The 27,874-nt window shown below is 37.2% G+C and overlaps 1 protein-coding gene across 1 annotated transcript in view; it reads left to right on the top strand.

Moving 5' to 3' along the window:
- The window catches only part of EIF3H (eukaryotic translation initiation factor 3 subunit H), a 99,203-nt gene that overhangs the window by 17,389 nt on the left and 53,940 nt on the right, over positions 1-27,874 (top strand). Inside the window, exon 2 of the mRNA XM_055432730.2 lies at positions 13,773-13,929. Within this exon, the coding sequence (XP_055288705.1) occupies positions 13,773-13,929 (157 nt within the window). The remainder of the gene's footprint in view (positions 1-13,772; positions 13,930-27,874) is intronic.

The following is a 27,874-nucleotide window of genomic DNA, read 5'->3' as shown; positions in this document are numbered from 1 at the left end:
CAGTAACTACCTTCTTTGTTCAGTGCTAGAAAAAAATGATCCAGGCTTAACCAAATAAGAAAACTGCCAAGTTCACAGATCAGTCAGTGAGAGAAGCCAGAATTAAATGAAAGTCTAGATATTGACTTTACCGAATATGCTAAGGGGAGATTCTGTGGCATTACAATTTCTCTGAGACTTAAATTCTTTTACTGTAATAGTTGTTCTTTGACGGTGATTGATGTAAGAAATTCAGGCTGTGGACCTTACCTCCCAGAATCTACACAACTGGAATAAAGCCAGCTAAGAATCATGCATCCTGTCTGACCTCTTCTGTCTGGCTAGCAACTGGAACACTTTGGACTTTGCCTTTTTGTTTCAAACTTTTAAGAAACTCTAGCAGTGGATCTAGTATGTATTTTTAGTGGGGATAATGATGTTTTTAAAGAAACTTAACATCTGTTCATACACATACACATGCATGCAATATTTTGAATAAATCAGTTTAATCAGACCATTGCAGACCATGCAGGTTAAAAAAAATCTTGTCCTGAAACCCTGTGGTATTGATTATTATAAGAGATGGTTCCAGGTACCCTCGGACAGAGGATCTTGTCTGGCGACAGTCCTTGGGATCACAGGAGAGTTGGATATGACTGAATAATAGACAACAAAAAATAAAGCTCTAGGTACAAGTGCGTTATAAGTCTTAACAGAAAATGGAAGTTTGGTGTCGGGTGGCTGGTTTTTAATAAGTCATATTTGTTTCTTATAAGGCTGAAAAAGATCTCTAAGGAATAGACCAAACATTCGGAGGAGACAAGTGTAAGCACCATGGGGATATTTGTCATATTCTAGTCACTCACTAAATATTTGTGGGAAAAATGAATGGATGAATGAATGAGATTGGTTGAAATATTTATTGTAATAATAGTTGTAATAGTAGCTAGCATTTATTGAGCTTTAGTAGGCACACTGTGCTAGGTATTTTGGCTGAATGATTTTTTGGTCCTCATAAGGATGCAGGGAGATCAAACCAGTCAATCCTAAAGGAAATCAACCCTGAATATTCACTGGAAGGACTGATGCTGGAGCTGAAGCTCCAGTACTTTGGTCGCCTGATGCGAAGAGCCAACTCATTGGAAAAGACGCTGATGCTGGGAAAGATTTGAGTGTGGGAGGAGAAGGAGGGTATAGAGGATCAGATGGTTGGATGGCATCACCAACTTAACGGACATGAGTTTGAGCAAACTCTGGGAGATAGTGAAGGACAGGGAAGCCTGGTTTGCTGCAGTTATGGGGTCTCAGAATCAGACACAACTTAGCAACTGAACGAAGGATGCTGTGAGACAGGTACTGAAAGACTCATTTATCTTCACAGGAGATAGGTGGTAAATGAAAGTGAAAGGCACTCAGTCGTGTCTCTGACTCTTTGTGACCCCATACCATGTAATTCTTTAGGCCAGAATACTGAAGTGGGTGCCTTTCCCTTCTCCAGGGGATCTTCCTGACCCAGGAAGTCTCCTGCATTACAGGTGGATTCTTTACCATCTGAGCTATCAGGGAAGCCCAGGTGATAAGATAAGTGATAAGATAATCTGCATATGGCCCCAGACCTGGCACTCAAAAATTTCGAATTCTAGTGCTCAGGCTCAACTATGCTGTGTGATTTTCCAGTTTGTACAGACCAGAAACTTGCATTTGTGTGTACTTATAAGAATTAAGTTTTAAGCTTTTACTAAAGTTTTCTCTCTCACTTGAGCATTATTTATTTCCTGACAAAAATAAAGATTAGTTCTAGAGTTATTGTGTACTAGACAATAAGTGGGAGACAGCAGATCAAGGTTTGCACATTAGGGCTTCAGCTGGGCTTACTCGATAATAATTCACCATCTTAACTCTGTCTTAACAGAGAATGTGATTCAAAGTGGGCTTCTGCTGCTGAAATGAGTTTTTTTGTTTTTTACCTTTCTTAAAAAATACAATGTTCGGAATAGAATAAAAACTAAGAGTAGTGGTCAGAACCCAGCGGGTGCCTGTCTGCTTTGGTAGCAAGCAAGGGTTAGGGAAAGCTATGGATTTGATAACTACACAGTTTAGAGCTCACATTTATTGAGATGCTGTTATATTTTGAGAGACTTTATTATCAATGACATTAATTAGAAAGTGTTTGGTTATAAACTCTAAATGTTCCACTCCTGAGGTTGGGAGAGAACTGTACCTGCCTAATGTTACAGGGTCTGTAAACCAGTGCTGTTGAAAGTGTGAGGTGTGGTCCCTGACCTGACTGTCCCTGGTTTGCCTGAGATAAGCATGGGATTGAGACTTCTTTAGAAGCTTTGACAGCAGTTTAATATTGCTATGTAGCCAGGCTTGTGATCCCTGGGCTTGTATTCTCTTACGTCTGGTAAATTTTTTTTCACTTTCTAGTAAGTAATTTTTATTTTTTGACTGAAATTTTGGCCTGTGGTGGACTGGAGGAAAATGAATTCTTTGCCACTTGTAGTTTGAGAAGCACGGTTATAAATTAGCGACGTTTATACCTATTTTATATAATAGCATCTTGCTATAACCAGCATCTCAATAATATTGTAATCGCTAAATACCACTCGATTTACTTTTTATGTCTAGATTTCATGGTAAACCATTTAATGTCAGCACTTCTTGGTCAGTGAACTCTGTTAACAAGATGAACAAGTGGAGTCACTGTCTAGGTGCACAACACAGGTTGCAACGTCAGAGCTTCTTTATGAGCTCAGCTTGTAAAGGAAGGTTGAAAATGATCGATGGTGTAGTTCTAACAATTTGAAACTAGTTTGGTCCCAAATCATTTAAACTGGGCTTTCAGCAGATCCTTTTTATGTGTATTACAAAGACAGTGGGAAACCTACTGCTTTTCCTAGGGAAGATTTATTGCAATAAGTTTGTGCAAGGTTTGAATTGATATTTTGCTGATTTATAATTGGCTTAGGTTAGATTTCTCTTAAACAGATCTCTCTGCTTGTTGAAAACTGGTCTATATATCTAGAAGTTACCTCTTTCGCCTTGATAGTATGTACATATGGGTATTTTCTGGTAATTTGTATATGTGTGTGCAGTGACATCTGTGAATTGAGTTGAAGAGTAACTGTATCAGCAAGAGATTAGAATTTAAAGTCAGCAGGTGCCCAGGCTTATAGTGTGTGGGTTTTTCCTTTTTCTCCCATTTTCAAAGCCACTTACCCATGCTTCATTCAGTTCATATATTTTTTTAATATACCCTAAAGACCACACTAAAATCAAGACATACCTTATGTCCATAGCATTCCATCAACTCAGTAGCACTGTTGAAAAAGGAAATTAAATTAGTTTGTTCTTTGTGCAGCTCATGCAGTAAATTACAGTGGTTGCTATAGATTAAAATCTTTTCCCTTAATTTTTTTCTTTATTCGGTGTTTTTGAATTAAAAACAAATACATGCTTTAGTTCAGTTCAGTCGCTCAGTCGTGTCCGACTCTTTGCGACCCCATGAATCACAGCACGCCAGGCCTCCCTGTCCATCACCAACTCCCGGAGTACACTCAAACTCATGTCCATCGAGCTGGTGATGCCATCCAGCCATCTCATTCTCTGTCATCCCCGTCTTCTCCCGCCCCCAATCCCTCCCACCATCAGAGTCTTTTCCAGTGAGTCAGCTCATCGCATGAGGTGGCCAAAGTATTGGAGTTTCAGCTTTAGCATCAGTCCTTCCAGTGAACACCCAGGATTGTTCTCCTCTAGAATGGACTGGTTGGATCTCCTTGCAGTCCAAGGGACTCTCAAGAGCTTGCTGCTGCTGCTAAGTCACTTCAGTCGTGTCTGACTCTGTGCGACCCCATAGACAGAAGCCCACCAGGCTCCCCCATCCCTGGGATTCTCCAGGCAAGAACACCGGAGTGGGTTGCCATTTCCTTCTCCAATGTGTGAAAGTGAAAAGTGAAAGTGAAGTCGCTCAGTCGTGTCCGACCCTTAGCGACCCCACGGACTGCATCCTACCAGGCTCCTCCATCCATGGGATTTTCTAGGCAATAGTACTGGAGTGGCTTGCCATTGCCTTCTCCGCTCAAGAGCTTAGTACTAAGTAATTAGAACTAAATCATACAAAGGTTCATAAAAAGTATGTCCTTCCACACTGTTCTTGTTCACATAAACATAAATACATAACTGCACGTATATAATACATTTTCAGTACTACTTAATTTTTAAAACTCTTTCTAACTTTCTGTGTGTCTTGGGCCTCTGGGAATCTGGCAAATGCCATGGATCTTTTTTCCAAGAACATGCCCTTAAGTACATACACACAAAATGCATATGATTTTAAGAACTTCTTAGATCTCTTTTAGTTATTTGCAACCTTCAGGTTTGAATGTTTGCTTTTAGGGTTTATGCACTTGGAGAAGTATACTTGTTAATGTAGAATTTTGAATAGTGTGGATTTTAGACGTCTTTTTTTTTGATGGGGTGTGTGTGCGTGTTTGTAAACATTTAAACATCCAATTTGTGGTGAATTAGATTATCCTAAACAGATTTTTCTGGGTAACTGAAATTATGTATTAATTACCTAATTAATCTTATTAAATTCTAAAGTACTTTAAAGGAAAATGTCTAAATATTATACTTGGCTTCTAAAATAATACAGATTTATTTTGATTACTTAGACTTATTATAAACTTGAACTTATATTTTATATGTGTATATGTAAGTCAGAATGTAGCAGTGGTTCTTAATCTAATTTCTTGGACCTTTGTTGGGATATTTGAACTCTGAAATTAAGAATTAAATTTAGAGTGGATACTTATGAATTGTTTCTTCGTCTTATAGACTTTGTAAAAGTATGTCCAGTTTTTTAAAGTTAAGGTGTTATTTATACATGATAAAACTCATTTTAAATTAGTTATTTATGTGTTTATGGCTTTGCTGGGTCTTTGATGCTGTGTGCAGGCTGTTCTCTAGCGGTGAACAGAGGCTACTCTTTTTTGCAGTGTGTGGGCCTCTCATTGGGGTGGCTTCTCTTGTTGTGGAGCACAGGCTCTAGGTGAGCAGGCTTACTAGTTGTGGCATGAGGGCTCGTTTGTTGTGGTACATGGGCTTAGTTGCTCCCCGGCATGTGAAATCCTCCTGGACCAGGGATTGAACCCGTGTCCCCTGCATTGGCAGTCAGATTCCTGTTCACTGTGTCAGCGGGGAAGTCCAAACCCACTCATTTTAAATGTAAAGTTTGATGAACTTGTTGTAAATAGATTGTGTTATGCGTACCACAGTTGTACAGTTATTCGTGCCCCTTTGCTCTCAGTGTCTTCCCACTCACCTTGGCCCCAAGGCAACCACTGGTCAGCTGTGGTTTTACTTTTTTCTAGAGTTCCATATAAAGGAAGTCATATAGTGTTGGGTTGGCCAAAATTCATTTGAGTTTTTCTATAAGATGTTAATGAACTTTTTGGCCAATCTAGTAATAATGTTTTGTTAATAACTGAACTGAACACTCATATAATGTTTTTTGAGATCGCCTGTTGTTGTATGGGTCCTTTGTTCCTTTTTATTGCTGAATAGTATTCCACAGTGAATATGCTATTGCAGCTGTTTATCCATCTGTGTTTAGTAGACCTTTGGTTTGCCTCCAGGTTTTGGCTATTACAAATAGTGCTGCTGTGAACATTTGTGATCGTATCTGTGTGTGAATATTTTTTATTCTTCTTGGGTAAATTCTGAGGAGTCACAATTTGGGTCATGTAGTAAGTTTATTGGAGAAGGCAATGGCAAGCCACTCCAGTACTCTTGCCTAGAAAATCCCATGGACGGAGGAGCCTGGTGGGCTGCAGACCATGGGGTCACTCATTCGAACACGACTGAGCGACCTCACTTTCACTTTTCACTTTCACGCATTGGAGAAGGAAATGGCAGCCCACTCCAGTGTTCTTGCCTGGAGAATCCTAGGGACGGGGGAGCCTGGTGGGCTGCCGTCTATGGGGTCGCACAGAGTCGGACACGACTGAAGCGGCGCAGCAGCAGCAGCAGTAAGTTTATATTTAATGTTAAGATACTGCAATTACTGATTTCTCTCTTTCCACCAGCAATTTTCGGGTAGCTCTAGCTTTTTGGAAAGATCTCAGTTTCCACTTTCTGAGTCAAACAAGGCCAGCACCCCATTTGCTGACCCAGGTCTGAGACTGGGCTGCAACCCAGATCCTTGCTCTAGGAGATTGTTTCCAAGTGTGATGTATCTATGGATGTTGCTGTGTTAACTCAGAGAGGTAATGCTCTGGCTTGTGAGTTCTCTCTGCTAGCTTGGTTGGCTAGTTAAGCTTTTCAGAAACACAGTTTATTTAACATTTCTACCTGCACACAGGGTAGAGAAGGTTGAGGTACTTCATAGGCCTGAAAGTTCCAGAGACAGTTCCTAAATTGCTTCTTAACTCTGAACTTCAAATTGCCACTTTCGTTAGAGGAATTTTGGGTGGTAACTTCATAGACATATATTTATTTACCAAGTTAAATAACTTTGACACTGCTCTTAGAAATATTGCTGATTATAAAAGTCATGGCAGACCTTTTCTGAAAGGATTTTATTAATATATTGTCTCATAATTCATCAACAAAAACGATGTGAAATTGTTAGTCTTGACTTACGCAGTAATATCTGTGTCTGCCAGCAGATTGGGTTTCTTATTGATGTATCGGTACTTTTAGTAGAAGCCTGAGAGTGTATTCCTGCTACCCTGCTGTTCATCCATCTTTAGGCCCTTTTGTACCCTTAAAATACAGCTTGTATATTTTATGAAAAGCAAATATTAGTATTCTTTGAAACTAGTATTTTTTTTTTAATCTCAGTTTTATTTATTTTACTTTACAATATTGTATTGGTTTTGCCGTACATTGACATGAATCCGCCATGGCTGTACATGTGTTCCCCATCCTGAACCTCCCACCCACCTCCCTCCCCATCCCATCCCTCTGGGTCATCCCAGTGCACCAACCCCGAGCACCCTGTATCATACATCAAACCTGGACTGGCGATTCGTTTCACATGTGGTAATTTACATGTTTCAATGCCATTCTCCCAAATCATCTCACCCTCGCCATCTCTCACAGAGTCCAAAAGACTGTTCTATACACCTGTGTCTCTTTAGCTAAACTAGTATTTAAAATCATAGTTGGCACATACTCTCTTCACTCAGGTCTTCACAGGACTGAGTGCTTGTTCATCAGCCCTCAGCAAAGGTGTCATCTGAGAGAGGCCTTTACCAGATCCCCCCAGCTTAACAGCACATTTCTCTGTTTTTTTCTTAGTGCTTTAAACAATCTATAAGCACATTTTCATTTTAAAATAATGGTTCTTAAAGTGTGAACCCCCAGCACTCTCTGAGGTTTAAACTATTTTTGTAATAATAAGTAAACATTATTCATCTTTTTTACTCTCATTCTTTCATGAATGTCTAATAGAGGTTTTCAGATGCTCCATTATGTGTTATATATAAAAGAGTGAATGCAGAAGCAGATATGAGAATCCAGTTGTCTTTTATTAAAGTAGACATTAATAGAATTTACAAACTATGAACAGTGTCATTCTTTTATCCTGATGAAAATTTCTTTTTGAAAAGGTAAATGTTTTACAGAAGTGTGAAAAATGTTGTAATTTAAGTTAGTGTGTGATGCATTTTTTAAGTGAATAAAGTATTTTGAACATTTTTTGGTTTGAATTTCAGTATGAAATATCAGTGTAAAAGTTCTTTGAGGTCCACAATAATTTTTGAGTGTTAAAAGGGCCCTTTGACCAAAAAATTTGAGAACTGGTGTTCTTAAAAGTTCCATGAAAGTAAAGACCTTATGTATTTGATTTGGTTTCATATTCATAGGGCCTGGCAGAGGCCTGTGGAAATCACTGAAGTATCTGGGTGAACAGATTATGAATGAATGAAAGAAAATGACAGTTGTAGAATTCTGGTGATTTTCTGCGGGGCTTTCAAGTTTTTCTGTAGTAACTGGTTTTGTAGACATCATATTTGATAGAAAATTATTCCAGTTCATCAGAAAGCATAATCTTTATTTTGGCCAGGTTTAATTGTTCTCTGATATGGAATTGAAAGTTTTTGATGTGATTTGGATTAGAGCTTCTGTTAAATGTTCCTTTCTAGAAAGGATGGAAGATTTTACCCATCATGCTTATTGACTAACTCAAAGTTTAAGTTGATTGACTTCTAGTATAATTTATTTGGATATTTTAGATTGTTGTTTATATTTTATCTTATAAAATGCTTTCTGTATTTTATAATAAATACAATACTTTATAATAAAAATTTTCTGTCATGGAAGTTAAATTCTTTGTTGTTTTTACCCTTTGGACAAAGTTAGGTTTTCATTTTTTTTTTTTAATGCCATAAACTTAAATAGTATTTTGTTCATTGTAGATTACAGATAGTCCGTTTTGCTTTTTCAGATTGCCCATACTGAATAATAAATGATAGTAAGGAAAAAAAAATTTATTCCTCTCACGTATTTTCAACAGACAGAAAATCCGTTTACTGTCCTGCAAGTTGGGATTCTTTACTGAGATTTGCTCATCCTGAGAAGATGCAAACTTCAGAAAGCTAGGAGATGGTTCTAGAGACTGCTGACCTATTCCAAGAATAATACTGATTGTGTAGGTCACATCAAGGAAGTTATTTATAAGCATTTCAGTGTTCTTGCCTGGAGAATCCCAGGGACGGGGGAGCCTGGTTGGCTGCCGTCTATGGGGTCACACAGAGTCGGACACGACTGAAGCGACTTAGCAGCAGCAGCAGCAGCAGGGAGGTGTAGAAGAATTTGGTAATTTCAGATTCTGCTGGTCAGTTTGTTTCTGTCCCTTAGGGCATAATTTACAGAAGACTTTTCATTTCCCCACTGATATATATAGGATAAAATAACCTGGCCAGCACAAGTTCATAAGTAGTCGTAAATTAAGGGGTCAAGCTATAAAGAATAAGTCTTAACTCTGATAGGGCACTTGAATGCTTGTCACTTGGACTGCTCACTGTACCTTTCCTCTCATTTCTTTACTGTGGAGATCCTTCCAATTAGGGCTTAAGTTTCTCTTCATACTTTTGTAAATAAAAGGTTCATTCTTGGATCTGTATTTCTCAGTGTACTCAGTTTTTAGCAACACAAGGAGTCTTAAACAAGGAAGGAGACTTGTGGTTTAATCAGTTGAGATCATTGCAATCACCTGAGGTGTTAGAACAGAAACAAAGGCTGGTCCATGCTGCCTCATTAAAAATTAGAATGAAGTAGGACGTTAGAATCACCTGGAGAATCTGAAAATGAAAATAGAAACCACCACCCCCGCCAAAAAAAGAAGAAATCCCAGATCCCCCCAAACCCTAAAATACAGGATAGGAACCCCAGCTCAGGTTAGTTACCTCTGATTTTCAGAGATTGGGTTTAAGGCATCTGTATTTTTAAAATATTGATGGCTGTAATATGTCGCCAGAGTAATGACCTCTCTTCACTTATTTAAAAAAAACTCTCCTGGTCATTTTGATAAGCTAGGAACAAATGACGTAGAGCCCCTGAGCATTTGGGATCATTGGTGACACTTATAAACAAAATGTAGTAGAGGAGCATGCTTTTGTTTGGAGAGCTTTTAAGCTCCCCATGTATCTTGTTTTAAGAGTAAAAATAGGGAGCATGACATCAATAAGCAGAGTTAATTAAAAGTCTGTCAGCACTATTTTATGGACAGAAGCATATGAGTGGTTAGAGGGAGAGAAAATGAAAGGCCGGGAAGCAGGACTAGAACAGGACTTGTGTGGCAGAACGTTCCCATCTTGTGGCTTAGTGAGGACACTGCTGCTACAGATAAAGAGCTGAGCCTCTTTACCTTAGTTATGTGAGCATTTACACAACTAGTGGCATTGTTCATGCTATTAGACTTCTCGGGATTAGGGCACCAAAAATGTGACCACCAGCACCATTCCCTCAGTCTTTTTGCTGCCTGTCCCTGTAAACCCTTCTCTGAACTTTTTTTACTCCATGTAGTAACCCTGTTTCTACAACTTTGTTATGGAGACCTCTTCTGGAGCTGTTGCTACCACATTCTGTTTCAGCCCTGTTACAAAAAACCTATTTGGAGCCTCAAGTTACTCAGTTATTGTGAAGTAATTAAATATACCTTGGTGTCAGAAGTCAGATCTCACCTCCCTGCTGTAATAAATCTATGTCAGATTGTTTCCTCCTCTGTAAAATGGGAAAATAATATTACTGACTCTGTAGAGCGATTGTGAGGATTTAATGAGTAACTGCATTTGAGGCACTTAGTGGAGTGCTTTTGACAAAAGTGATTGACCGGTATTTACCATTCATTCCTTTAGCAAATACATTTTGAGTATCTAGACCATGAGCAGTACATGGATTCTGTCTTACTCATAAATACCAATAAGCTACAGAATGTTTTTCTAGATATAGTAAGTTCTTGATTATTTGTATAGAATAGCAGAAGCCTATGTGTCATTGGGTTGCTTCTGCTCAGGAATTTCCTTCTGACATCTAAATGTCCTCTGAAGTTTGTAATGCAATTCCACTACATTTTTTTTGAACTAAAGAATTGAGATATTACTGTGTATGCGGGAAATAGGAAGGCTATAAAATTTCAAAGTGAATAATGAGTTTGCTTAGTTTTGTTAAAAGTTTTTTGTTTTCTGAATGCTTTGTTATATCCGATTTTATTAAATTGGCAAGATCATAAATATTAGAGTTGGAAATTACTTTAATGCTCACCAAGCCTTTCCTAAGACTTTCTGTTTTGGTCAGCCAGAAATGCTAGAGAGAATTCATCCTTAGAATGGATACCCTCTTTCCTGATACTATCGCCTGTGGTCCTTTGCTTTTCAAAGTAAGACACATCCTCACTATTTGGACAGTGCTCTTGTGATTGTTCCTAACCTGTAGAGAGATGTTAATTCATTGAACTGGTTCTCATCACAGGGCTTTAAACTTTCTCCCTTATAATTAGTCCTTTAGGGGGTACACTTATTCATGTTGATTGTCGTTAGCCAATGAAGTTAAACCACTGTGCTTTTTCCATTACTCAGTTGAATACTGTTACTGGTAACTTTTCTCTTGGTCATTGTAGAGAACTGGCTGTAGCAGGTCAGTGATGCAGAAAAGAGATGATAATTTCTCTTATTTGGAGGACTGTACTTCTGTGGATACTCTATAAATTGCATTGATTCTTGGGGCAGGCATATCAGGCTGTCATGCTGTTCGGTTCCGTTGCTCCCAACCCCTTCACAGTTTACTTTGTTTAAAGTAAGGCCGTGTCTCAGTATAAGCTATTTTTTAACTATGCTGATTCGTTTTTAAAGATAATAATTGTTTTTTCTCACTTCTATTTTCTTTATAAGGGGAAATAAGGTTATTTTGGTCTGGCTTTTTGTGAAACTATGCTGGGCCCTAGTCATCAATACTCCGTTTCCCACATGTAGGAATCAGCTGTTAGGAATCAGTTGGTGCAAAGATACACACTAAGCTCAGATATCTTCTAGCATCTCTCATTTACTTTGATTTCAGCTGTGGTTCATTAATAGGGTTCAGTATCCAGGAATCTCGGTAACCTGGGCAAGCTGATAGGTGTGTTTGTAATAACTCTTTATCAGTTTTGTTTATCCCTTCTTAGTCACTGATGTTTCATTTTTTAATTGTGAAAATGATTGTTGTTGGCAGAGTTAAGTTGAATGGGAATTAAACAATTCTGTTTTCTTTTTATTGATAAATCAATAATATTGATTATTGAGCATTATTTCAGGGCAGATCCTGTGTGAAATATTTACTGTACATTTTTCTCATTTTTAATAGTCTTAAGTAATGCCGTGAACGGTTCCCTTTGGCAAGTCAGAAATCTAGGACTTGGGAAGATTAAATAGCTTTCCCAAGGTCGCAACTAATAAATGCTAGAGCTGGAAACCATTCGTCTTCTTTCTGCATGACCCCTAAAGCTTGTTTTTGTGCCTTTCAAGAAATGGAGAGGTCTTTTACACGGAAATGTGTAAGGCTTATGCACATTCTCCACCTCACAGTGTTGAAGATCTGCCAATCTAGTTGGTGTCCTTCTGCATTAAGCTCTTCCCTGCTGACTGCTTGCTGTTCTTAGAAGGTCTGGATCTTAAACTGGTGTAAAGTCCATTCATCACAGAGTCTTTGCTTCATGTCTTTTCCTAACCCATGGTTTTAATAATTAAGCTGCTGATATGAGAATCATCTTCTTGTTAAAATATGCTCATAAGCTTTGGAGTTTAAATCTTGGTTCTGCCATTTCCTGGATGTGTGATCTTTAGCCATTTACTCAACTTTTCTCTGCTTCAGCTTTCTTATTTGTAAAATGTGTATAATATAAGGCTTTTTCCTAAGGTAGTTATGAGGATTACATGGTTGATAATACAAGTATAATAATTAGAATACTGCCTGGCACATGATGTTGAATAATTGTAACCTGTATTATTAACTGGTTACTGATGATTTATTTCTATCAATAATATATTTGTTTTAGATTAAACACTAATCAGTAAAGCTTTAATTCCCATTTTGTTCTTAGACTTATTTTTCCCTCTGATAGCTTTCCATTGTATTTTAGACTGTATTGCCCTTTAGTCTTCAGGCCATGTCCTTGTACTGAATAATACAGACTACTACTGTTAATAATACTATGTGCCAAGCACTGTTCCAAGCCCATTAATATATTAATAATCTCACATTGTAGGAATTATTATTAATCATGACTGTTACTGTGAACTTTTAATTGCCTATTCAGCCATGCAGTGTATCTCTTCATTTTAATGGAAGTATTAAAGGAGAGAGTAAATAGAAGAGCTGGCTATTCCATTAGAGGTCATTTGGTATATCCTTATTGTTGAGAAAAATTAGGTAGTGCTGTTGACCGGGTGTCTTTATGTTCTTTGTCACCAAGCAGGTTCTTGGATACGTGTTCCTGTTGTTGCTTCCTCTGGTTAATGAGATGCTGTGTCCAGGAACCATCTTGAGGTGTTGAGAGTTTGTCAGAGGGTTCTGTTTTTTAGATGTTCAGATAATTGACATCTTTATCTCTGTGTCTTACTGATATTTTAATCTTTTGTGGCAGGATATTGCTATTAAAGGTTAATGGGGTCACTTTCTCTGTTAATAGTCTCAGGTTGCAGTGGTAATGTTCGATTCAACTGAAGGAAGTCTTGGATGCCAGACCTTTAAGCATCTTTGACTTAAAGGTTGTAAATGTTCTAAATGGACATTTTTTAGAATATACTTTTATTTATTTATTTTTAATTTTTTTTGGCTGTGCTGGGTCTTTGTTGCTGCACGGACTTTTCTCTAGTTGCGGTGAGTGGGGGTTACTCTCTAGTTGTGGTATGGGAGCTTCTCATCGCAGTGGCTTCTTTTGTTGCAGAGTACAGGCTTTAGGGCACGCAGACTTCGGTAGTTGTGGCTCTCCAGTTTAGTTGCTGCATAGCATGTGGGATCTTTCTGGATCAGGGATCGAACCTGGGTCTCCTGCATTGGCAGGCAGGTTCTTTACCACTGAACCACCAGGGAAGCCTGGTGACACATCTTCAAATTACAAGAGTTTCAGGTGTACGTTTAGACTATGTAAGATTTTTTGTTTATGTAAGGATAAAGGAAATGGTTTGTAAGAAATTTGGTCAGTTCTGTCATGTAACTGTGGGTTCATCAGTATAGTTTTATTTTTTCTTTGAAATAAAGGAAGTGTAAACTATAAGAGTGATATTTAAGCTTCTATTTTTTTCTTTTAGGTGGTATTAAAGATTATCAAACATTACCAGGAAGAAGGACAGGGAACTGAGGTGGTTCAAGGAGTGCTTTTGGGCCTTGTTGTAGAAGATCGACTTGAGATTACCAACTGCTTTCCTTTCCCTCAGCACACTGAAGATGATGCTGACTTTGATGAAGGTAAGGGTACTCACACAAATGGTTATTGATCTAGTGTTCACCATAACCTTTGATAATTGTTACTGGGAGTTCATCAGAGTAACCTAGTTCTCAGTCTCTTGAAAAAGATTCTACAGATTCTCTGAAATGAAGTTATATTATCAAAAACTTGATGAGTTTGGCCTTTAGTTATTCGGGATTTGTGATTCTGATAATTTGGATAGGAGCTGTGCTGATGTTAACTTTCTCATTGTGAAAGCAGCTTACCAATTACAGTGTGAAGGACAGAAATTGTCGCTATGTCCCACACCCATTTCCTTCTGTAGTTTTTTGACTTACTGTTTAAGAAGAGATGAGTTGTCTACTTGAGAAAGAAGATAACTCCTTAAGCATTTCAGAATCTTTGCTGCAGGTGTAATTGCGTTGTTAGCAAAGGCCAATAGTAGTTAAAAAGATCCTACCAAAGGCCAAGGTCAGCGTCCTAAAGGATTTTTTAAAAAATCTAGTTGAAAATTAGGTTGTCTGAATTCTCACATTCTTGTCAGCACTTACTTGTTGTCTTGTTGATGATGGCCATTCCGACAGGTGTGAGGCAGTCTCTCATTGTGATTTTGATTTACATTTTCTTAATATCAGTGATGTTGAGCACCTCTTCATATGCTTGTTGGCTGCTTTTATGTCTTTAGGAGGTGAAATGTCTTTTCAAGTCGTTTGCTAATTTCTCAGGCTTTGTTGAAGGAGTTCTTTATGTATTCTGCACATTTACTCCTTTTTGTATGTATAGTTTGAAGGTATTATCTTTTTTTCACACTTTTGGTGTTTCTTTTGTTGCACAGAAGCTTTAATATAATTCAGCTTGTCTGTTTTTGCTTTTGTTTCCTATACTTATGGTGTAATCTCCAAGAAATCATTGCCAAGATCAGTATTATGAAGGTTCTAGTATTATGAAGGTTCTTCCGTATATTTTCTTCTAGGAATTATATGCTAGCGCTGTGCTCTTTTGATTATTGTTGCTTTGTAATATGTTTTGGAATCAATCAGTGCGAGGTCTCCAACTTTGTTTTTCTTTCTCAACATTATTTTGGCTGTTTAGGGTCCTTTGAGATTCCATAAGAATTTTAGATAGTTTTTTTTTTCCTATTTCTGCAAGAAAAAGAAATGCCATTGGTATTTTGATAGGGATTGTTTTGAATCTGTAGATCACATCGGGTATTATGGACAGTGTAACACAGTATTAAATCTTCCAGTTCATGAATATGAGACGGATGTCTTTTCCTTCTGTTTTGTCTTTCAGCAGTGTTTTGTAATTTCCAGCATACAAGTGTTTTGCTGCATTGGTTAAGTTTGTTTCTAAGTGTATTATTCTTTTTGATGCTATTGTAAATGTGATTGTTTTTTAAATTCTTTTCATTCATTTTATTGATCACTTTTAACTTCGATAAAATGTTATCTCATTTGACTTAATGTCCTCATAAGTACCTTGAACGTATAGTAACACAAAGTATATTCTTACTGAGGCTGATACCTTGATATTGCAGTTTGGTCTGCACATCTTTTTTTAATTGAAGTAGTACTTTTAAAAACTAACCAAGGCTGTTTTATTCTAGGCACTTAAGTATTTGAATTTTTAAAAAACTTTAAAAATTTTTTATCTTAAGCCAGCCATAATCTCCCTGTTTCATTTGAACGACTATAATATCATGGCATCTGGTCCCATCACTTCATGGGAAATAGATGGGGAAACAGTGGAAACTGTCAGACTTTATTTTTTTGGGCTCCAAAATCACTGCAGATGCTGATTGCAGCCATGAAATTAAAAGACGCTTACTCCTTGGAAGGAAAGTTATGACCAAACTAGATAGCATATTAAAAAGCAGAGACATTACTTTGCCAACCACGGTCCGTCTAGTCAAGGCTATGGTTTTTCCCGTGGTCATGTATGGATGTGAGAGTTGGACTGTGAAGAAAGCTGATCGCCTAAGAATTGATGCTTTTGATCTGTGGTGTTGGAGAAGACTCTTGAGAGTCCCTTGGACTGCAAGGAGATCCAACCAGTCCATTCTAGAGGAGATCAATCCTGGGTGTTCATTGGAAGGACTGATGCTAAAGCTGAAACTCCAGTACTTTGGCCACCTCATGTGACGAGTTGACTCACTGGAAAAGAGTCTGATGCTAGGAGGGATTGGGGGCGGGAGGAGACGGGGACGACAGAGAATGAGATGGCTGGATGGCGTCACCGACCCGATGGACATGAGTTTGGATGAACTATGGGAGTTGGTGGTGGACAGGGAGGCCTGGTGTGCTGTGATTCATGGGGTCGCAAAGAGTCGGACACGACTGAACTGAACTGAATATTCCTATTAAATGTGTGTAAAACACAAGATTATGGTTGGGATTTCTCTTCAGTCTGTTCTGGCAGTATTTAGATATCTCTCTTTCCATATTCACCACCCTATCTGGAGATGCACAATTATAATTCAGTAATAACTATTTTAGATCTGGAAGACCATGGCTTGCTAGCATACTTTCTTTGATTTATAAGTGAGCTTAAGAGGTTCATTTGAAGTGACTTATTCAGTTTCCCTGTTAGTGGCACAGTTGGGAGCAGAATCCATTCCTTAATAGTTCATATTGTCTCGTGGTTTTCTCAAGTAGTTAATTTTGTTTTATAAAATCCTCACTTTATTTGTTAATGAATTATTTTTGGCTGCACTGGGTCTTCATGGCTGTGCGTGAGCTTTCTCTAGTTACAGAGTGGGAGACTCTCTGGTTGCAGTGCGCAGGCTACTCATTGTGGGGGCTTCTCTTGTTGCAGAGCATGGGTTCTAGAGCACAGGCTCAGTAGTTGTGACCCCGTGGCATGTGGAATCTTACCAGACCAGGGATCGAACCTGTGTTCCTGCATTGGCAGGCGAATTCTTAACCCCTGGACCACTAGGGAAGTCCTGAAATTCTTAATTTGAAATATGAGCAAGAAATAATGTTTAGTGCAATTATGGTAGATGAACCAAGCAAAGATCTTGATCACTGGATACTAACTTCTCTTATGGATTTGAGATAATTGGCCTGTGTGCCTTTTCATTTACATATGCTTTAAGAAGCTCATTTAAAAATAACACTGAGGCAACAACAGACTTCAGTTTAGCATTAAATAATAAAAATATTACAGGGCATTGTTTGCTGTGTATTAAATGTGCATTTTCTATAATCATTTACTCTGCATAGTTGAAGGTTTTATCCATTCCATTTTCCAGATGAGGAAAGCTAATTTGGAAACTAGTAGGACTAGCCATTTTTCTTACATATGTGAAAAATCTAAGACAGTGCCCAGTATTTCTTCTTGAGTTTTAGATTCTCTCACTTAATCTGTTTATTTATCTTAATGGACATTAGTATGCAGTCACCATTAGATTTTTATCAAACTTGATAAAAGCTTATTTTTTCCATTATAGTTCTGCATGTTTATTATTTGAAATCGTGCTAAAGGCCTATTGTTTTGCTTACTGCTTTTCTGTTGTTTTATGCTTGCTAAAACTAATATTTGTTCAGGGAAGGATCTTTTGCTCTGACTTTCACCCTAAGGAAGTAAAACACTCGCCAAACATTTAATAATTTTAGTGATTACATATTTGAAATGCGTTAAGTTGTGGGTTTTTTTTTTTTTTTTTGGTTTGTTATTGTGCCCAGTGTAAACTAGAGATTCTGTGATCTGTGGGCCTGCTTTTGCATATGAAATTTTTTTTCAACTTTTTATTTTGTATTGGACTATAGCCGATTAACAGTGTTGTAATAGTTTCAGGGGGACAGTAAAGGGACTCAGCCATACATATACATGTATCCATTCTCCCCCAAACTCCCCTCCCATCCGGGCTGTAATGTTTCGTTGGAACACTGTCATGCCCATTCACTTGTGTATTTTCTGTGGCTGTATTCCTACTACAGTGGCTTAGTTGAGTAGTTGTGACAGAGATCATATGGATACCTGGCCTGAAATTTTATTTTTTACTGTCTGGTTCTTTAAGAAAAACCGACCGTTTCTTTTTTATATATAGCTTTTTCTTATTATTTTCCCACTCATAAAGTTAGATAGGTCTTTTCATCATGAATTGATGGCTCTTTCTTTCTTTTAGATGTTGCCCTTGATGCTGACTCTCAGTCTAGACTGTTTGTGGGCACAATAATGAAAATGCTGGTATTATCGGGTGTTTGTTTCATTGGTGCACCTGGAAATATCAGAATGGTAGTTTTTCCTTTAATTTTACTGCATTTTTCCTTAAAAAAAAAAAAAACCCACACATTGAATTACTGATATTTGGAAGAACTGTTTGTAGATAGTGGACTTCCCTGGTGGTAAAGAATTTGCGTGCAATGCGGGAGACACAGGAAACGCTGTTTTGATCCCTGCATGGGGAAGATCCCCTGGAGGAGGAAGTGGCAACCCACTCCAGTGTTCTTGCCTAAAAAATTCCATGGACAGAGGTGGCTGGCGGGTTACAGTCTGTGGGGTTGCAGAGTCAGGCACAGCTGAGTTGACTGAGCTCACAAGACGCATCTGTAGATCGTAGGAAAGGAAGGCTTTTGATCATGGTTGTAGATTTGTGACCAGGTATTGTGGAAAGACTGGTATGAGGCCAGAAAACTCAGGTGGAAACCTCAGCTCTATAGTTAGGATCTGTGTGACTCTGATTAACTCACTTCTGAACCAGTTTTATCTGACTGATTGATCAAGCACGTATTAATTGCTCACTTACTGAATACTCGGAACGTAGCTGAAGGAGAATTTCCGTATGAGGTTAACATTTTGGGTAGTGCTACAGTGGATTTATGCTACAGTAAGGTGATTCAGAAAATAAACTGTTGGAGTGAAGTTTCACTTTTGGTTTTTTGCATATGTGATAACTCTCATTTGAGTGGTTTAAATCTTGATAAACTTTTATGTTACAGAATTTACTTTCTAGAGAGATAATGTGCTCATATTAGAGAATATATGATTTTTTTTAAATTAAGTAGAAAAACTCATATTAAAATTCCCATTAGGGGGCACTATTATCAAGCTTAGGAGAACTAGAGACTAATTTGTTTTCTCAGACACGCAACCCGAGGCTTGCTAAAAGGGAAAAATATTTTCATCTGATAAGATTCAGATACTGTTTTATACAATCAAATTCCTTAAATATGTTATAAAGTGCAGTGAATTAAACACAGATCCAATAACTCACTGTCTTGTTTTTCAGTCAACTAAATCAATATAATATTGCAGGTGATATAAGAAGCTGACTTTATTCTGAATCAGAGCCAAATCCATAATTTTCATATTTATAATAGACAATTTTGAAAATTTTGCTCCTATTAAGTCAGTCACAAAGGATGATCCTTGGCCTTCAAATAAGTTTCTTAGAGAAACGAAGCATGAAGACTATTGTGCTACTAAAATGGAGTCAGGGGAATGAGATGATGCCTAACTGAGACTGTATTGACTGTAATTACTGAAGTAATTTCACACAGTGAAGCAGTACGCACACACACATAGCTCTTAACCTTTCTGTTTATTTTCAGGTACTTGAAAATTATTTTCTTTTTTATTACTCAAGTTTAGTGTTAGTGCAAGAAACACTGCTTAACACTGTGCCGTATGCTATCACTTTATCATTAAGCTTCCAAAAGAAAGGCAGTTAGTGTAGCCTTCAACAGACTTTTTAAAGACTGAAGTATAGATTGGCAAAAATGTAATTAAAGTAAAATGTAATCACAGTAATTTTTCATGGCATAGGTGTTATTTTGGTATCACTGGATTCAAAGAGAGTGGGTTTGTATAGTTACATTATTTTCCATACTTTCTGCCTTGCTAAGCCGCAGTTTACATTGGAGAAAGTCTCTGCTTAATTACTTGCATCCTGAAGTCTCACCTTCTACTTTGCTTGCAGCCCACACGGTGAGGGCAAAATTGCTTTAAACCTAGCCGGTGGTTACTGTTTTAGCTGTGTATTGCTTTTGAGTTCAGGAAAGCACTGAGTCAGAATAGAGAAAGCTTTTCATACTTTCTCAGACCGATGGGGACATTTTGTGAAAAGACATGATGTTTAGTTATTTTTTTGTATTGTCTTCTATCTGTATGAACAGTCAGTGATCACCGTGATCTGTTTGACAAATTTAGTTTTTTAAAAAACCCATTTCTTTTATTGCTTTATTTTTTCTCCCAAAGAACTTTTCTTGGTGGAAATATTGAAAGTGTATGTAGACCGTATTGGAGTGTGTTTTGAAACTTATTGGAGAAGTATGAGCAAGTTTACTTTGGGACCTCAAATCATGAAATGCAGGAGGTATGATAAAAATGTTTCAGATATCTTAGGAAAACATTTCTTTTCAGCTTTTATCCAGCAAATTACATTGAGTGGGTGTAAAAGATACAGATACGAAATCTAGTTACTGCTTTGAAAGATTTTAGGTGGGAGAGACAAGTGTGTAAAGAATTGTGAAATAGTAAGTTTAGAGTGAGGAAAGAAAAAAATGATGGCAACACTCAGATGTGAGCTGCTCATTCCTTTTGGGCGATGACTCTCCCGTTAGTTACAGGGGAGGTGAAGTTGGTTATCAGTTGCATTTTAAGTGATTTTTAAGGAAGTTATGTCTTGTGAGTTTGTTAAGTTATTCACGTTAATGTGGGGGCCCTCACATATACCACAAGCATCTGTAGAAATAAAGAACAAACTAATATATATTCAATTTGGCATCTTTATTATTCAGAGCTGATTATGTCCCCTGATAGTGTTATTCAAATTTTGTTGCTGATTTTCTATCAGGTAGTGAAGTTGTCTTTGACATCTAGGCTCTTTTGATACATAAAAAGATGCCTGACGGTTACTGAGTGCTTTGTTTATAGAAACTCAGGACCCTTGCTTCATTTAGCTTTATTTAAAATACTTAATAGGTATTTAAATAGAATGCTTAATAAATCTTAAATATTTAACAAACTATTTCATATATGTTTCATTTTCAGTGAAATACTGTATAGTCAGGTAACTAGAGAGAATCCGTACTCATAATTATGCCGCAGTTGCGGGTACTGATCCTTGGTGGTTATTCACGGTAGTGTTTTGAAAATGTTAAATCCTTCACACTGAATGATTTATTGCTGAATATTCAGGGTAATGAACTTTAGATTATTGCTTACTTAAATTATTTTGATCACTCATAAAGCTATGGTTTGTGATTTGAAACTAACTTAATAACCTTAACCATATTTTATATGTTTAGCTTTTTGGCTTATTAAGGTGATTAGAATATGAGAAGTAAAATCCAGATATAAAGCCTCAATCTTGATATTTGTATGCCTTTTTCGTTCTTCCAGTTTGGGTGTCTGAAGATTTTAAAATACAGGAGTAGGAGCAAAGTCTGCTTCTTTTTAAAAGCTCGAAAAATATTTTTTGTGTTTACTTCATGTTTTAAAATTTAGGATTTTCCCCTCTCTTTTTAAGTGAATTGAGAAACTCCTGTGCATGGAAGGATATACTATTGAAAATGTGGTCAAGGTAAAAGATTTTTCTGCTGTAAGAAATTAAAGCGCTTTACACTGTACCCTCCCTTGGTCCCTGAAGCATAAGTGCTATGGTTTGGAAAGAAGCCAAGTAAAACCTGTTCAAATTTTGTGCAGACTTAAAGTAATACTTTAAGATTTGAAAATTACAGGTGGATACAATACTTAAATAGTATTTAAAATTCCTGTTTCCCAAGTCTAAAAATGTAATCCTTAAATTACTATTCCCAGTGGTTTAAATTTTAATTAAATAAAAATAGCCTTATTTTTGAACCACAATGATATTAGGTATAGATATTTGAATTTATTACTAAACTTTAAGATAATAACCATTAAAAATGAACTATTTGGGCACTAATTAAAATGTCAAAAAGTCACAGCTAGTATGTAACCAAAGATCTTTGCTATTTCTTTTTACTAAAAATTGTCCTGATCATCACAGTTAAAGCTAGCTTTCTATCTTACCCAGGAGAAGTGTTACCTGGCTTCACTCCCCCAATTCAATACATTATCTGACCTGCAAGTTTTATAGATTGATAGATTAATTATAGTTAGGTCTGATGTTTTGGTGCTAATACTATGTTTTGCAAACTGCCCTTTATATTAAGAGTGAAGTGTTCTGTTTGTTTTGTATTCGTCTCTCTAGGTGAAATTTTCATAGCTCTTGAAACTTTCGTCTGTTTGAGATTACTTTCCAAGACTTTCCTATTGTCAGTTTTAGACTGATCTTTTCATACCTTTATCCTGTTTCAACATAAGGATTATTTGCTGCCTTTTTTTTTAAATCAGTAATTTTTACTGAGCACATTTTAGATGCTTTCTAATATTTCTGAAAACAAAGGCAGTATTTATTTTGACTTAAGTATCAATATAATGGCAAGAGTTTATAACGCAACCCTGCATCGCCCCTTTTCACCCTCTACACATTACCCCTTTGTTTTCTCTAATATTTAACCTACAGGCATTTACATATCCAGACAACCTTTCTTTCCTCCTTGAATGGTGAGAGGATTTCAGCTATTTCAGTGGTCTTTGCAGAAATATATCTGTCTTGTTTCTGTAGAATTGGATGGGTGAGGACCTTGAGGACATAGTTTTGGGTGGCCGGCTACTAGTCCCACAAGCAGCAGTAGTGGCTGTAAGAGTCCAGCAGCAGAGTCCGAGTGGGGGCTTTGGACTTGGGGCACGTTACTGACCCCAGCAAGCAGTAAAGGCGGCGGCAGCAGTCCCTCCACAAATAGCATTGTCCTCGAGCTACTGTAGCTTCCAGGTAGCTCTGTTCTCACTTTACCATCTCCCTTTCTTTTCTTTCTTTGTCCCATCAAGTCAGTATTTCAGGGGGAACTCTGTGCCAGGCATTTCCAGTGGCCATTTCGTGTCTGTACCTGCTAAGGATATTTTCTGAGGTGTTCATTATATCAAGAACCTAACTGTTCTGAGCAATGGTTGTGACTTGAAGTGTGGGGAGATTTGTTAGCACCTTATGTTAGTGAAATCAAATTGTTAGTGAAGATTATCTTGCTATTCAGGTGCAAGTCTCTGGAAGGTTTTTGTGTAGTTGAAGAATGACTTAGGATTATAAATATGTGTCTGTAAATCTACACATCTATGGATTTGCGATTCAGGGTAATTCCATTATTTTGTAAAATAATGTGGTTCCTCAAGATTTGTGAATTACCATGTTTTTCATTTTTGTATTAGAAATATTTTATATTTATTTTAAATATCACTTGGGTGGGGTTCCCAAATCTTTAGGTAAAACTTCCTTTGTCAATAATTTAATCTGTAAACAAATATACTCAGTTTTAAAAGTCTGTGAGCAAGACTTGCTAAGGTGAATTATTTCTTCTTAATTTAGAAATTTCTTCTTTCCCTCCTCGTACCACTCTTACCACCATTCCTACTTTGAAACACAGATAAAATGAAACATTGCGAAGATTCATTATTAGAAAAGAGTGAAGGGTTATATGAAGAGTGATGACGTAACACCTTTATGGGTATTAGCCATTTTTTCTGGTGAATGAATGAGGAATGGGATGTTACTAGACATACTGTGAAATGTTAAAATCGCTGTAAGCATGTCTGGGTTACTTCCCTGCTCCTTTAGGAGATGTCTGACGTGATTAACCATGAGACTGATGTATTGCTAGAATCCAGATCTGTGTTTCTTTGTTTCTTGTCTCCTCATCCTACAGGCAGCTTGATAAAAAATAAGTTGCAGCCAGTTCCACATGTGTGGAAATGTTGTATGTACACATTTACTGTTATAGCTCTTGATTGAGAAAAATTTTTGAATCATTTATATACAGATCTTGCAAACGTTCTGAAAGACATAAATTTAGATGGAGTTCTGGTAAAGTTCTGGTTTATTACTAATTGTAATCATGGGTCTCTAGTCTCAGTTTTCACATTTGCAGAGTGAATCACAAGAGGAACTTTTGTGATTGTTTTTGTGCACATGCGAAGCTGAAGCCTAGAGAGGCCCAAGTTTAAAATGAGTGGCTAATCCAGAACTAGAAATTCCAACCTGCTCGTCCATTATGTTAATGCACCACAGTTTAGGAGGGTTTTCCATATTCCTAGTGTTTTATTGAAATCGTTGTGAGTGAGGGATATAGGTGCATGTAGTTGTGACATGTAGGCATGATGTATTTACTTAAAGGCAATGTTTTGGTGTTATCATTACTATCAGCACAGCTGGATTGTTGAATTTAACACTAGATTCAGAAAGTTTCTTAAGTCTGTGCCTGTATACAAGGTATTAAATCAAAATGAAGGGCAATTCTGACCTTCAGATCAACAGAAAATTAGTGATAGTTGAATATATACAGTCAGCTCAGGCACTCTTAAGCCCATTTCAATGCTGCTGCTGCTGCTGCTGCACTTCAGTCGTGTCCGACTCTGTGCGACCCCATAGACGGCAGCCAACCAAGCTCCCCTGTCCCTGGGATTCTCCAGGCAAGAACACTGGAGTGGGTTGCCATTTCCTTCTCCAATGCATAAAAGTGAAAAGTGAAAGTGAAGTCGCTCAGTCGTGTCCGACTCTTAGCGACCCCATGGACTGCAGCCCACCAGGCTCCTCCATCCATGGGATTTTCCAGGCAAGAGTACTGGAGTGGGGTGCCATTGCCTTCTCCATTTCAATGCTAAAAGGACCTAATTGAAAGTATAAATTGATCTGGTAGGTTAAGGGAGGAAAAATACGTTCTTATTAAATGCTGTCGAATGCGGTTACAAACAATAGGTTGAGTAGATGGTTTAATTTAACTTTGGAGATCTGTTTGTGACTGATGACACAGGAAGACTTTCTAGAATACATTGCTTTGCAGATGACTTAAACAGACAATACTGATAAAGCCTGTCATGTGAATTTCCTTCTTTACTGAGTACACAGTATGCTGAAGTGGTATGTTGTGCAGTGCTTCCAATCTGCTGTGCCTGCCATCTGCGCAAGCAGAGTGAAAGAGAAGAGAGAGTGGAAGGGAAACAGATCTGTTAGTTGGAAGGAATCTGTGTGAACACTGGGTGCCACTCATGAAGCACTGAGCAGTGAGTGGTTTTTCTTTGTACCCAGTACAGCCAGCTGTCTGTAAGCTAGAGGCTTGAAATACATTCAGCTCTCAACTTCACCTTTTGGATATTGTGGTACCTATGCTTGAGACCAAGTAGAAAATCCAAAGACAGTAACCATGATCTTGCCACCCTGTTACATTTTTCTCAGTTTTTTGCGCGGGGGATAGAATCTTTATGCTGCTTTAGGGTTTGACACCATTGTTGAGGTAGATGTAATAATGCTAGCATTTTTACTTTGCCTAAATGGACTCTTTCTGAAAAGAAATTATACTATAAAACACATTCCTGAGAAACATTTAAATACTTTTTAAAAAGGTCAGTAAGACCTAAAAATGGGAAAATTGCTTCAAAATCTTACAAGTTGTAACCATATGAATGATGGAGAAGTTGTATATGGGTAAAAGGAATTGACTGGCAGAATCTAACCTAGGTAGCTTTGTCAGTAGGTAAATCTCTTGTTTGAATCTGAGGCTTATAACTTGTAAAGCCGTTCTTTGTGTATGCATATGGTTACCTTTTTGATGTAAACATAGGAGCCCTTATAAACTGTGTTAATCATGAGTCATCTGGTACCTCCTTAGGAATTAACATAACCTTATATAGATGACTAATAATACAAAGCCACTGTGGTTTCTGTGGTTTTTACCAGCCATGGCTCTAGTTCTGAAACATTTAAAATGAGACTCGCTCCCTCTTTAAAAAATTTTTTTTGGACAAAGAGCTGTCTTATCAGAAAACTGCAGTAACTTAAGCAGATCCATAACTGGAGGGAATTAATAACAGAAAGTTTTTGTTGACACCAGGAAGTAGATTAAATAGTGCAATTGTGGTAATGAGTACCATATATGATAAGCTTGAGCCACCTGGGTTTTATTAGACTGCTTGATACTTTGATCACAATATTATTTCAAGCCTTGTCTATTTAAATTGCTAAGGTTTCTTGTCATCTTCGTGATTTAGACCATAATTTCTTTCACTGCAGAGAGATTTTTGAAAAGAAAGGCCCTGGCTAAGCTGAAATTCTGGAGAGGTGCAAGTTCAACAGCTCAGCAATCCTTAGAACGAGAGACGCTTTTAAACAAAATTAAAAGCTTGAAAGTACAGCAGTTGAGTATCAAGTTCATCTGACTTTGCGTCTCTTTAGATTTTTACTTGGATCATAATTACACTTTTGTTTATCATATAGTAGTGGGGCACTATAATGATGTTTGGCATAATGCAATTAATTATTCTTTGATATAAATACATGCATTTAAAAATACATATTTCATGTTTTGAGAATGTGGTACTACTATTGGTTTCCCTTCAGCTGGTATTAAGTGGTTTTGATGAGCATCTTTGAGAATTTATGGAAAGATTTTTTAACTACTTCACCCATAATGAATAAATTATACTAATCACAGAATTTGATAAATTGTCTTGCTTTTTGTCTTTGAACTTGAAATGTTAAACTTTAGTTAGCCTGTTGATATGGATGAATGAAATTTTTAGTCATTAAAATCAACAGATATTCCTTCTACTAATATTAGAAATAGTCTTTCACAAGTACCTAATAGTATCTTTATTAAGTACGATAGTTAAGCAGTCAACAGTCTTTTTGTTTTTCATAAGACAAAGGAAAAACTATTAAAAATTGGAAAATATTTGATCATTGGAAAAATTGCTGACGAAGAGCTTTGTAACATTCTTATTTTAGAAAGTAGGGTAGTGCTTTTAAGTTTTAGAGGATTGTGACTCATTGATTGAGGAAAGGTGAACTCATAAAATGCAGAGGCATAGATTTAGAAAGAAGCAGGTGATACAAGCAGAGAAAAACGAGGCCTGTCACTTAGAACAAAGACTTAGTTTGGGGGAATGGTCTGAAATAATAATAGAGTCAGATTATGGAAGACAGAGAACTTGAAAAAAAGAGGCTTAAACTTGAAGCAGTTGTATATCTTTCTAGGTTCCCCAGCAGAGGTATGAGGGTATAAAATCTATCTGCCCTGGTCTAGAAGCAGGAAAAACAGAATGGATAATGGGGGTTTGAATGAAATGTGGGCAGTAGCAATAAGAGTGAAAAGGTGATACTAGAGAGTTGGAAGAAATGGCAAAAGGTTGAGTTCAGGTTTATACACACATTTTGAAGGCTTGACCTCATGTATCAAATAGCTTTAGTATCTGACATATTCTCGAAGAATTAAATCCTGTTTGTCATCCCTTTTCCTCTTGCATAATTTGTGAAAAGCATCTGTTCTGAGATACTGGTGTGTATGACAGAGCAGGTGGGTAAGGTAAATGTGAGCTGTTGATAACCAGCAGGGCACAATACAAGCTTTACTGAAATATTAAATATTTTTCAATTCAGGGAGCTTTGGGGGGGAGCATTTTGAAAAGTACATGTGTTGTTTGGAAGAGTCAGTGTGATATAGCTATGGATTGATATTTTTATGGCAGTGTTGGGAGGATTAAAGCTCCAAAGGACAGAACTAAGATCTACTAAAAATAGAAATAAAGAGTAAAGAAGATTTACTTCACTATTCCGACAGAACTGTCCATTCATGGGATGGAATTCTTCAGAGAGTTATGTCCTATCTTGAGAATAGTTATTGCAAGTTGGTAGATTCATTCATTCATTCATTCATTCATTCAAAAGATATTTACTGAGTCCCCCTATTTCAGGAACTTGGCCAGATATTTAGGGACAACCTAGTGAACACCTAGAGGAGAGAAACGTAAGATAGTTAACTATAAATTGTGTTAAGTAGTGTGGAAGAAATAAACAGATACTTTAGAAGGTGGTACCCCACCTTAAATGGGTCCCTTCAGAGTCCCTGGTACTGCGATGTATTCAGCTGTTTGAGAGCCAGGAGTAGAAGA

This window comes from Moschus berezovskii, chromosome 16, assembly GCF_049115385.1.
Source record: "Moschus berezovskii isolate FMDL1 chromosome 16, NW_MosBer_1.0, whole genome shotgun sequence".
NCBI classification, from domain to species: Eukaryota; Metazoa; Chordata; class Mammalia; order Artiodactyla; family Moschidae; genus Moschus; species Moschus berezovskii.
This window is presented reverse-complemented; position numbering and strand designations above follow the sequence as displayed.